The sequence below is a fragment of the Lampris incognitus genome, chromosome 10 (assembly GCF_029633865.1).
Source record: "Lampris incognitus isolate fLamInc1 chromosome 10, fLamInc1.hap2, whole genome shotgun sequence".
NCBI lineage: Eukaryota > Metazoa > Chordata > Actinopteri > Lampriformes > Lampridae > Lampris > Lampris incognitus.
In genome coordinates this window covers 38,918,979-38,932,331 of record NC_079220.1, presented here as the reverse complement: position 1 = coordinate 38,932,331, position 13,353 = coordinate 38,918,979, and the positions used below count along the sequence as shown (strand labels likewise).

At 42.8% G+C, this 13,353-nt stretch overlaps 1 protein-coding gene across 1 annotated transcript in view; it reads left to right on the top strand.

The window, feature by feature from the left end:
* The window catches only part of engase (endo-beta-N-acetylglucosaminidase), a 179,454-nt gene that overhangs the window by 93,352 nt on the left and 72,749 nt on the right, over window positions 1-13,353 (top strand). The window contains exons 6-7 of the mRNA XM_056287749.1: window positions 6,403-6,551; window positions 7,742-7,913. Of these exons, the coding sequence (XP_056143724.1) occupies window positions 6,403-6,551; window positions 7,742-7,913 (321 nt within the window). The remainder of the gene's footprint in view (window positions 1-6,402; window positions 6,552-7,741; window positions 7,914-13,353) is intronic.

Genomic DNA, 13,353 nt, shown 5'->3' with positions numbered 1-13,353 from the left:
ACTAAGGTGTCTGTTTTAGGGGTGGTGGCTGAAGAAATCAATACAAGCACTATCATGGATGTGCTCCCATCATCGCCTCTGTTTAATATGCAGCAAGAAAGGGAGGTGTGTTTTCTTCTGCTTGCACAGCATGAGAAGATGGTTTATCTGTAGCAGCAGAAGGACGGTGTTCATGAAGTGGTGTTGGATGACGTCTCTTACATATGCCACAAGTAGCTTTATTCATACAGTCCTTTCAGTTGTGTCCTCTCCTAAGACAGCCGAAGCACAGGTTATTGACAAATATGACCCTTTTCTTGTCCTCCACAGGCTTATTTGCAAACTTCTGGCATTTGTTGATGGAGTGGCCTCTACTTGCATGGATCGATTAGAATCGTTTGAGCTGTTCTTCACAGCACTGTATGTTTTCATCACTGTACTTGATTTATCTGACACTTTGTGATGAACACATTAGCCTTCAGGAGCTTTATATTGCTAGATGGCTTTTCTTCGGTAGGCTTCAAGGCATGAAAGGATGTTACAGGATTGCATGCAATTTCTGCTTCTTCTGCCATAAACTCTGCAAACTCCTTGAAATTGGGGCATTCCTGTGTTTGTTTCAACTGCTTTGTAACATGATGATTCCAGCGAGAGGGCATCCAATCAGGGAGTTTTTTTAAGTATCTTTTGATTCTCACAGTAATTTAACACCTGAAGCCCTTTGATGTATGGCATGGCATTGCTGCAGGCTGTCAGAAAATTACTGAATTGTCTCAGTTTAACTGACTCCTTCGAGCCAATCTTTGGCCAGTTATCCAGTTTTTCTCTAAATGCATGCTGGATTACAAAAGAGTGGCCATATCGAATATTCAATACCTCCCGTGCTTGGTCGTAGGCTTCATCATCCTTTCTGTAGAAGCTTCCTTCCAATACAGACCGTGGCTCACCACTGATGTATTTTTGTAGGTAGAACAACCTGTCAGCTGGATTTGTGCATTGCTGTTCTATCAATGCTGTGAAATGTGCTCCACGCTAAGAATTTAAGTGAGAAGATTGAGGGCTCAGGTGTAGGAAGTCTGGTGAGAACCATTGTGTCATGCAGAGCTTGTACTAACAATACTTCTTTATTAGTGTTTGTTTGTTCATTGTTATTTTTTTACATGTTTGTTCACTTTTAATTTCTTTTACTTTCACAGCAATCGTCCTGGCACTTAACCTCATACAGGAGAAGGACAAAAGCTTCCTAAGCGTAAACCAGTGGTGATTCCGTATGTGGCCGGAGTGTCGGAAAAGCCGAGATGTGTATTTTCAAAACATTGTGTCTCAGTTGCTTTCAAACCCCAAAATACGCTGTGCCAGAAGTTGGTCCACCCCAAGAATCAGGTCCACTGGCACAAAAAGAGCAATATAGTGTACGCAGTTAAGTGCTAGGAAGATTGCCAGGATTTGCACATTGGGGAAACTAAACAGACGCTGGCCAAAAGAATGGCACAACACAGGAGAGCTAACACGTCAGACTCTACAGTCTACACCCATCTACAGGCCAGTGGCCACTCTTTCAGGGATGAGGATGTGCACGTCCTTGATAGGGAAGAACAGTTGTTTGAACGGGGAGTCAAAGAGGCCAATTATGTGAAGAGGGAACGACCATCCCTGAACCGAGAGCGGGGCCTAAGAGTATATCTGTTGCCATCTTACAATGCTGTGATTACAACGTTCCCTAGTTCTCTGTGAATAGCACACATGGCCTTTGAGGCTCTAGTTGATGGTCACACCCATATTTGCATATGAAAATTGTCGTTGGTTTTGGTCGTTATGCAACTGTATTGTACTGTATTGTTTATATGTGGGGACACCTGCAGTCAGTTTAGACTGAAGACATCACTTAATTGAGTGATGAAACGTATCTGTCAATAAACGTTGTATCCAGAAGAACTGATCCAATCTTCTTTGATTTTCTTTTTTTTCTTTCCTTTTTTCTTTTTATTGGAAACCAGTGTTTTTTATATATATATATATATATATATATATATATATATATATATATATATATATATATATATATATATATATACACTACCGTTCAAAAGTTTGGGGTCACCCAAACAATTTTGTGTTTTCCATGAAAAGTCACACTTATTCACCACCATATGTTGTGAAATGAATAGAAAATAGAGTCAAGACATTGACAAGGTTAGAAATAATGATTTGTATTTGAAATAAGATTTTTTTTACATCAAACTTTGCTTTCGTCAAAGAATCCTCCATTTGCAGCAATTACAGCATTGCAGACCTTTGGCATTCTAGCTGTTAATTTGTTGAGGTAATCTGGAGAAATTGCACCCCACGCTTCCAGAAGCAGCTCCCACAAGTTGGATTGGTTGGATGGGCACTTCTTGCGTACCATACGGTCAAGCTGCTCCCACAACAGCTCAATGGGGTTCAGATCTGGTGACTGCGCTGGCCACTCCATTACCGATAGAATACCAGCTGCCTGCTTCTGCTCTACATAGTTCTTGCACAATTTGGAGGTGTGTTTAGGGTCATTGTCCTGTTGTAGGATGAAATTGGCTCCAATCAAGCGCTGTCCACTGGGTATGGCATGGCGTTGCAAAATGGAGTGATAGCCTTCCTTATTCAGAATCCCTTTTACCCTGTACAAATCTCCCACCTTACCAGCACCAAAGCAACCCCAGACCATCACATTACCTCCACCATGCTTAACAGATGGCGTCAGGCATTCTTCCAGCATCTTTTCATTTGTTCTGCGTCTCACAAACGTTCTTCTTTGTGATCCAAACACCTCAAACTTGGATTCATCCGTCCACAACACTTTTTTCCAGTCTTCCTCTGTCCAATGTCTGTGTTCTTTTGCCCATCTTAATCTTTTTCTTTTATTGGTCAGTCTCAGATATGGCTTTTTCTTTGCCACTCTGCCCTGAAGCCCAGAATCCCGCAGCCGCCTCTTCACTGTAGATGTTGACACTGGTGTTTTGCGGGTACTATTTAATGAAGATGCCAGTTGGGGACCTGTGAGGCGTCTGTTTCTCAAACTAGAGACTCTAATGTACTTATCTTCTTGCTCAGTTGTGCAACGCGGCCTCCCACTTCTTTTTCTACTCTGGTTAGAGCCTGTTTGTGCTGTCCTCTGAAGGGAGTAGTACACACCGGTGTAGGAAATCTTCAATTTCTTAGCAATTTCTCGCATGGAATAGCCTTCATTTCTAAGAACAAGAATAGACTGTCGAGTTTCAGATGAAAGTTCTCTTTTTCTGGCCATTTTGAGCGTTTAATTGACCCCACAAATGTGATGCTCCAGAAACTCAATCTGCTCAAAGGAAGGTCAGTTTTGTAGCTTCTGTAACGAGCTAAACTGTTTTCAGATGTGTGAACATGATTGCACAAGGGTTTTCTAATCATCAATTAGCCTTCTGAGCCAATGAGCAAACACATTGTACCATTAGAACACTGGAGTGATAGTTGCTTGAAATGGGCCTCTATACACCTATGTAGATATCGCACCAAAAACCAGACATTTGCAGCTAGAATAGTCATTTACCACATTAGCAATGTATAGAGTGTATTTCTTTAAAGTTAAGACTAGTTTAAAGTTATCTTCATTGAAAAGTACAGTGCTTTTCCTTCAAAAATATGGACATTTCAATGTGACCCCAAACTTTTGAACAATACCCCATAATGACAAAGTGAAAAAGGTTTTGTAGACATTTTTGCAAATTTATTAAAAATAAAAAACTGAAATATTGCATGTACATAAGTATTCACACCCTTTGCTATGACACTCAAAATAGAGCTCGGGTTCATTCTGTTTCCACTGGTCATCCTTGAGATGTTTCTACATCTTGATTGGAGTCCACCCATAGTAAATTCAATTAATTGGACATGATTTGGAAAGGCACACACCTGTCTATATAAGGTCCCACTGTTGACAGTGCATGTCAGAGCAGAAACCAAGCCATGAAGGTCTGTGGACCTCTGAGACAAGATTATATTGAGGCACAGATCTGAGGAAGGGTACAAAAATTTTTCTACAGCTTTGAAGGTCCCGAAGAGCACAGTGGTCTCCATCATTCGTAAATGGAAGAAGTTTGGATCCACCAGGACTCATCATAGAGCTGGCCGCCCAGACAAACTGAGAAATGGGGGGAGAAGGGCCTTGGTCAGGGAGGTGACCAAGAACCCGATTGTCACTCTGACAGAGCTCCAGCATTCCTCTGTGGAGATGGGAGAACCTTCCAGAAGGACAACCATCTCTGCAGCACTCCACCAATCAGGCCTTTATGGTAGAGTGGCCAGACGGAAGCCTCTGCTCAGTAAAAGGCACATGACAGCCTGCTTGGAGTTTGCCAGAAAGCACCTAAAGGACTCTCAGACCTTGAGAAACAAGATTCTCTGGTCTGATGAAACCAAGATTGAACTCTTTGGCCTGAACGCCAAACATCACATCTGGAGGAAACCACGCACCTCTCATCACCTTGCTAATACCATCCCTACAGTGAAGCATGGTGGTGGCAGCATCATGCTGTGGGGATGCCTTTCAGCGGCAGGAACTGGGAGACTAGTCAGGATTGAGGGAAAGATAAATGGAGCAAAGTACAGAGAGATCCTTGATGAAAACCTGCTCCAGAGCGCTCAGGACCTCAGACTGAGGCGAAGGTTCAACATGACAATGACCCTAAGCACACAGCCAAGACAACGAAGGAGTGGCTTCGGGACAAGTCTGTGAATGTCCTTGAGTGGCCCAGCCAGAGCCCAGACTTGAACCCCATTGAACATCTCTGGAAAGACCTAAAAATAGCTGTGCAGCGACGCTCCCTATCTAACCTCACAGAGCTCGAGAAGATCTGCAGAGAAGAATGGGAGAAATGCCCCAAATATAGGTGTGCCAAGCTTGTAGCTTCATACCCAAGAAGACTTGAGGCTGTAATCACTGCCAAGGGTGCCTCAACCAAGTACTGAGTAAAGGGTGTGAATACTTATGTACATGCAATATTTCAGTTTTTTATTTTTAATACATTTGCAAAAATGTCTACAAAACCTTTTTTGCTTCGTCATTATGGGGTATTGTATGTAAATTGATGAGAGAAAAAAGGAATTTAATCCATTTTGGAATAAGGCTGTAACATAACAAAATGTGGGGAAAGTGAAGGGGTGTGAATACTTTAAGGATGCACTGTATATATACATGTTAGACACAATGAACAGATCAGTGTTTCACAACAATTTCCCCTTCTTTTTTTTTGGTGTGTTAGAACAGAGAACTACAACAACACCTTATTTCAACCCCTCACCTATCCCAAATTCTTGAAAGTAAATAAGACACGTGTACACACACACACACACACACACACACACACACACACACACACACACACACACACACACACACAAACACACATACAGGGAGTTGATAAAATTAAATAAAATGGAGGTCAGTGCATTAAAGGGATGTTCGGGAGGCTCACCCCAAGGAATGGATTCATTGATAATCAGTTAGGGTCCAGAGTGGTTAGATAATTTACATATGAGATAATAGGCTGCCATCTTTTGTAGAACTTAGCAGTTGAGCCTCTTAAAGAATATTTCAACTTCTCTAATGGGATAAATCACATTAAATCATTTAACCAGGAGGTAGCGGAAGGTGGATTTGGGCTTTTCCACTGTAACAGAATGCGTCTACGGGCAATGAGTGAGGCAAAGGCAACAACATCAGAATTTTCCTTGGTAAGACTGGTTGGCATAGGGGATACCCCAAAGATGGCTATCAAGGGGCAGGGATCTAGTGTAATTTTGAGGGGTTCTCCTATCATCTTAAAGAAAAGGGACCAGAACTCAACTAATGTTGGACTGGAGAAAAACATATGACTATGATCCGCCGGTGATGAGCCACATCTATTGCAGGTATCACTCACGCCTGGAAACAGCCTACAAAGCTTAGCTTTTGTAAAATGAACCCTATGCAAGGCCTTAAATTGAATTAAACTTAAACGGGAACATGAGGATGTAGAGTTGGCCCTGGCTAGTGCTCTGTCCCACCATTCATCTGTCACATCACATTCTAGCTCCTGTTCCCAACTACCCCTAACCCCCACTAGAGAAGTCAAATCCGAAGATGATATAAGGTCATATAAAATTAAGATCCTGCCACGTGCCCTGGGGAGAGAAAGTACCTTAGAGACAAGAGAGCCTTTGATTTTCTTACCTGGATTATTGAGCATGCATCAAGACACTTCTCTGATAAAGTTTTAAATGTTTCTGCCTACATTGTTTGTGCATAAATTGGTTCAGCCACCAGGGTACCCCCAGAAAAATTGTATTCTTACTAACATTTCACTGTATTTTTAGCCACTGTTCACAGTTTCAAGGGCCTCACATACATGTTTTTTTTGTCTTTCTGCTTTCTAGGAGGTTGCAGTGATGAACACACCTCTGTTCCTACGCTATCTGACAGAGCAGATGCATGAGCGGGTCCCTGGGAGCATGGTGCTGTGGTATGACAGCGTGCTGGAGAACGGACAGCTCGAATGGCAGAATGAACTGAACCAGGCCAACAGGTAGAGATAGAGGAAAGGGAAGGACAGGGACTTGGAAAGGAATGAGTGATGTTCATGGTCTAAGTCCCCTGCCTCTTTGACTGCATGTGGGCCTACATTGACCTAAGCCTTTTGACCACTATCTTAAATGAAGAATGAAACTTCTAAAGGTGAATAAATATGCTCACTCTCATTTTAGAAATAAAAAAGTGATAACACAGTTGCTATTAATATGCATTAGACTTGTACCGAGAAGTGGGAGGACAACAAGGACACTATCATAGGTAAAAAGCACAATTTTTTTTTTTTTTTTTTTTACAAAATAATGCTGTTATTATGATAATCTTTTATTAACTAGTTGGAGCTTTTTAGAGCTTTTCAGTGTGTTCACTGCCTGTTTTCTCATATGTGTCCACACAAACATAGACACACCTAAAACAATCCTTAACAGTGGTTGTGTGACTTTAAGAACAGAATGATATGGGATCATTGTCTTCAGTTTGTAATTGTAAGTAACAGTAGACATGCTGTTGATTGCACATTTTCAATTGAATAGCTAACGTTACACATTATTTACAGCTACACATTATTTGCCCAGTATCCTCATTGGACGCTCAAAATTGTAAAATAGATGCTTTTGCACTGGATCAAAAGAACTGAAGTTAGGTCATGTGAATCGCATTTGTAGCTAACCACTAACCCAGAAAAGCAAGCTGACATATCAGAAACACTTAAAATCTTGTATCAACAGATTGATTTGTTTGAGCATGTTAAAGATATCTGAATAGAATCCCTGTCAATGGCTTTTCTGTGAAATCCTACCTCAAGGAGGGAGAAGCCAAGATAATAGTGAGGGGGGGGGGGTCAGAATATACGATATTTTGCCAATTTTTGTACAAATTTGGATTATACATTTAATTTTTAAGAAAAGCAAAATCTTTAACATCATGTGTCTTACAAGGGGTAATTAAATGTCAGTCTGTGAGTGACTAAATGCCATTTCGTGAGTTATAGAGTTAGAAGACAGGTTCATGAGGTGCTTTGCATCTAAAAGAGGATTTAGTGCTTGATTGATCATGAAACATAGATTAATTATGGTTCCCAAAATTGCTTACTAATTATGAGAAATTAACCTTGGTTAGTCACCTCCCATTTAAAAACCCCTCCTTCTTCCCTTTACCTCGTTTCTTCAGTGTCACTCTCTTCCTCAGGGTGTTTTTTGATGCCTGTGATGGTTTCTTCACTAACTACAACTGGACAGAGCAGAGCCTGGAGAGGATGAGAGCCTACAGTGGCACCAAAGATCGTCAGGCTGACATCTATGTTGGCGTGGATGTTTTTGCCCGGGGGGAGGTAGTGGGAGGCATGTTCAACACAAATAAGGTACAACTTGTGGATTTTGTATGTCTGTTAATGTGCAGAGAGCTTTGAGATATTTTTCAGATAGTCTTCCTAAATGTTCCAAGTTAAGAAATCCGCTTGTTCACTTGTGTGTATTTATTTGTTGTACTTTTTTCCCCTCGAAACATTACTCTTGGCATCCAGGTGGCGTGGCGGTCTATTCCGTTGCTTACCAACTTGGGGATTGCCGTTTTGAATCCCTGTGTTACCTCTGGCTGGGTCGGGCATCCCTACAGACACAATTGGCCGTGTCTGCGGATGGGAAGCCGGATGTGGGTATGTGTCCTGGTTGCTGCACTAGTGCCGCCTCTAGTCGGTCGGGGCACCTGTTCAGGGGGGAGTGGGAACTGGTGGGAACAGCGTGATTTTCCCAAGCGCTACAACCCTCTGGTGACACTCCTCACTGTCAGGTGAAAAGAAGCGGCTGGCGATTCCACATGTGTCGGAGGAGACATGTGGTAGTCTGCAGCCCTCCCCGGATTGGCAGAGCACCGACCAGGACAGCTCGGAAGAGTGGGGTAATTGGACGGGTACAATTGGGGAGAAAAAGGTAGAAAAAAAATGTTACTCTTTTCTTGGTCTATCTTAAAGTTTGGTACTTCCATGTCTGGTCTCTGCCAGCAAACAAGGATTTGTGGGTGAAGACTGCATATATCTACATGACTGTTTTGATTTTTCACATTTTACTTAATGCAGGGTAAAATTTGACAGAGGTTTACACAATTAACAATGAGTTTGATCAGGATCAGCTACTTAACAAGGTCAAGATATAGATCACAAACTGATCAATCTACAATTACACCCTGAGTAAATGCATAAACATTTTTACGACTAGAGCACACTGCTATAGTTAATGCAGGTCAATGTAATGGTACTGAGTGCCATATCAAGAATAGGGTATGTAACTACTACTACTACTACTACAACTACTTTTGGGTGCTCCTGTTAGGGGTCGCCACAGGGGATCATCTATTTCCATGTCTTCCTGTCCTCTGTATCTTCCTCTGTCACACCAGCCACCTGCATATCCTCCCTCACCACATCCATAAACCTCCTCTTTGGCCTTCCTCTTTTCCTCTTGCCCATGGGCTCTATATTCAACAGCCTTCTCCCAATATACCCAGAATCTCTCCTCCGCACATATCCAAACCATCTCAAGCTTGCCTCTCTTGCTTTGTCTCCAAACCGTCCAACCTGGGCTGTCCCTCTAATATAATCATTCCTAATCCTGTCCTTCTTCATCATTCCCAACGAAAATCTTAGCATCTTCAACTCTGCCACCTCCATCTTTGCCTCCTGTCTTTTTGTCAGTGCCACTGTCCCCAAACCATATAACATAGCTGGTCCCACCCTTCCCTTTAACTCTTGCTGGTATCCTTCTGTCGCAAATCACTCCTCACACTCTTCTCAACCCACTCCACCCTGCCTACATTCTCTTCTTCACCTCTCTTTGAACAGTTGACCCCAAGTTTTTAAACTCATCCACCTTCATCACCTCTACTCCTTGCATCCTCACCATTCCACTGTCCTCCTTCTCATTCATGCATATGTATTCTGTCTTGCTCCTACTGACTTAAGTTTCTCTTCTCTCCAGTGCATACCTCCACCTCTCCAGGCTCTCCACAATCTGCTCCCTACTCTCGCTATAGATCACAATGTCATTCGCGAACATCATAGTCAACTTTTTGCAGATCCACAATTGATAAAAATGACCTAATTTTGGAGATTAGCTTGAGCTAGGGAAAGCATGACTGAACAACATGTTTGATTTGATTGTCAAAACCGAGGTTATTTTTTAATATTACCCCAAAAATTCCTAACAGCCTTCTTAAGACTACCTGACAGACCACCAAAAAAGGCAGATGGAATCTGGGGGACCGAACAGAATGACCTCAGACTTATCATCATTAAATTTAAGAAAATGTTTGGACATCCAGGATTTAATGTCAGAGAGGCAAGTTGTGAGATTTGCTAGGGTGCTAGGATCTGTGAGGTTTTGTGGCATGTATAACTGAGTATTGTTAGCATAAAAATGTTAAAACACATCATGATTTTGAATGACCTGGCCAAGGGGCAGCATATTTATAGAAAACAGAAGGAGGCCAAGAACTGAGCCTGTAAATTGTAATTGGTTGAGTTTCAACCAATTACAATTTCAGTGTTAGAGAGTACAGTCTCCACTGTGGTGACCTCTAATCCACTGTGGCGACCTCTTCTGCTGTGGTGACCCCTAACGGGAGCAGCTGAAAGAGTAGTAGTAGGTCTGTAGGGATCTGACAGGGGATCTAAATTAGGTTTATTCAGCAATGGGTGAACAATAGCATGCTTAAAACTGTCTGGAAAGGAACCAGAGGCCAGAGAATTATTAAGAATTTACAGGATAACAGGGCTAACAGTGGAAAATGCCTCCTTGAGCAGCTTAGTGGGATTGATGTCTAAGATGCTGGAGGAGAAGTTCATATTCAAGACTGTACTCTCTTAACACTGAAATCATAATTGGTTGAAACTGGGTAAAAGAGCAAGAATTAACATGGGGAATGGGACGAATGCAAGCGCCAGGGTGGATTTAGGACTTGATATTCTCCACCTTATTTACAAAATGAGTGAGAAATTTTTCGGACAGCTCACCATCAGGTTCAAAAAAATTGAGGGACCACTAATAACAAAATCAGTTACACTAAAGAGAATTTGAGGATTGTGGTTATTTCTTGATAACAATTCTGGAGAAGTATCTGCATCCACAAAGTACCTTCCTAGCTGTCTCCACTAATTCTGCAGTGGTTGCCCTGCATCTGGCAACTCTTCACTACAACCCAGTGCCTGTCATAACTCCTCCCTGAACTCCACACAACAGTCTTCCTTTTTCAACTTCCACCATTTGATCCTTGGCTCTGCCTTCATTCTTTTCCTCTTAAGATCTCCAAAGTCATCCTACAGACCACCATCTGATGCTGCCTAGCTACATTCTCCCTGACACCACCTTGCAGTCTCTCCAATCCCTTTGAGATCACGCCTCCTACATAAGATATAGTCCACCTTTGTGCACTTTCGTCCACTCTTATACATCACCGTGTGTTCCTCGTCTTCTTGAAATATGTATTCACCACAGCTATTTCCATCCTTTTCACAAACTCCGCCACCATCTGTCCTTCCACATTCCTCTCCTTGACATCCTACCTGCCTATCACCTCCTCATCACTTCAGTTCCCTTCACCACCATGCTCATTGAAGTCCACTCTAATCACAACTCTCTCCTCCTTGGGTACACTCTCCACCACTTCATCCAACTCAATCCAGAATTCTTCACTTCCATCTCACACCCAACTCGTGGGTCATATGCACTGATAACATACATCATCATACCTTCGATTTCCAGCTTCATACTCATCACTCTGCCCAACACTCTACACTTTGAACACAATCTTGACATCCTCCCCTTCAGAATTACCCCTACCCTATTTCTCCTCCTATCCGCACCATGTTAGAAGAGTTTGAACCCACCTCCAATGCTGCTGGCCTAACTCCCCTTTCACCTCGTTTTTGCACACAGATATCTACCTTCCTTCTTTCCATCATATCAGCCAGCTCTCTGCCTTTACCAGTCAAAGTGTCAACATTCAAATTTCCGACTCTCACTTCCACATTCTTACCCTTCCTCCTCTCCCGCTGCCTCTGGACATGCCTTCCCCTTCTCCTTCTCCTTTGCCCAACGGTAGCATAGTTTCCACCGGTATCCTGCTGGCCAGTAGTACCAGTGGTAACTCGGGCCTCGACCAATCCAGTACAGAAATCTGATTTATGATTCGCATATTTGATTTGGCAAAGGTTTTACGCCAGATACCCTTCCTGACGCAACCTTCCCCATTTATCTGGGCTTGGGGCTGGTGCTAAGAATGCACTGGCTTGTGCATCCTCAGTGGCTGGGTTCTCTCTGATCATACTCATAATATTCACTAAATAGGATCACTTTTTGCTGTTATTTCAGGTCTCTCTTATTGTACTGAACAACTATCTTTAACTTGATTCTGTCAAGTTGTTCCCTGACATTCAATTGATTTTATTCCCTATTTCATTTGTCAATGGGTCATCACCCATAATGAATTTCACTACCTTCAGACGCCTTTCTGTCAGATGTCTTTTGAAGCCTCAGTCTAGTTAATATATTTGAGTGCCTCAAACATCAATTTATCTACATTAATTCCTCACATTCCACAACCAGAAGTGAAAACAATCTCCACAAAGAAAAACCAATCTGGTTCCCAAGGGCAGCGGGACTCATTGTATTTCAGCCTCAGTGCCATGAACAGACAGACAGTCTCTTCTCTTCAAAGAGATTAAATCTGAAAACTCCATGAAAACCGTGGTCACTTTTACAAATAATCTAGTTGTCAAGTACTTCTTGTGGAAAAGTAGTAAAAAGTAACAAAAAAGTAGGACAATGTGAAAAGTCAAAGAGCAAAGCAGAGAGCAAGGGCAAAAGCTTCTGCACTGTTGCATGGGCGGGAGCAAAAAAAAAGAAAAATCCTTCGTGCCATGAGAGAGACGGGGCTGGTCATGAACCCCAGAAAATGCCACCTAGGATTAGGAGGCGGCCAATTATCTGGGACACACTATTAGAAATGGTATTGTGAAGCTACAACAAAACAAGGTGAACAGCATCACCCACTGGCCCTGGCCCAACACAAAGAAGTAGGTAAAGACCATCTTGGGCTTAGTGGGGTGTTATAGTCAGTTTGTGCGACATTATGCAGCGGTTGCCGCCCCACTCTATGATCTCATCCAACTCAGGAAGCCACACCAGATCCAGTGGACTGAGGAAGATGAAGGGGCCTTCGTCCGACTACGAGGGGCCCTCTGCAGAGAGCCAATCATGGTTACCCCAAACGTCAAGTGCCCCTTCATCTGACCGACAGATCCGTCAGAGTCCACCCTTGGAGCAGTCCTGTCACAGGTGATAAATAGGGAAGAACACCCTGTTGTTGGTCATCAGCCGTAGACTGCTAAAGCAGGAGAAGGATTATGCTACTGTAACCCTATTCTTCTGTCTGTCAGCCGGAACACCGCTTGAACAGTCTCTGCGTTGTGTTATTTTTTAATGTCTACTGACTCCGGGGCAGACGGAGGGAGAAGACAGTTGTACAGACGGGAGACAGGAGTCCTGATGGCGGTTGAGGCAGAGCAGGTTTTCTGCATTTATTAGCCTTCTCACACACAGCACCTCTCGCAGCATACAAGCAGCTTGTAACACAAAACGGAACTGGCTCTACCGTAGCCATGGAGGGACAAAAGACTCAGAATTCGGCAAAACTCAAGAAAGAAAAAAATACGTGCTGACAATGCAAGATCACCCTCTGCCGGCGATTAAGTGTAACTCACTTCCATACATCTACCTCTGCTATGTTTGATGGCGTCCCCACTATTA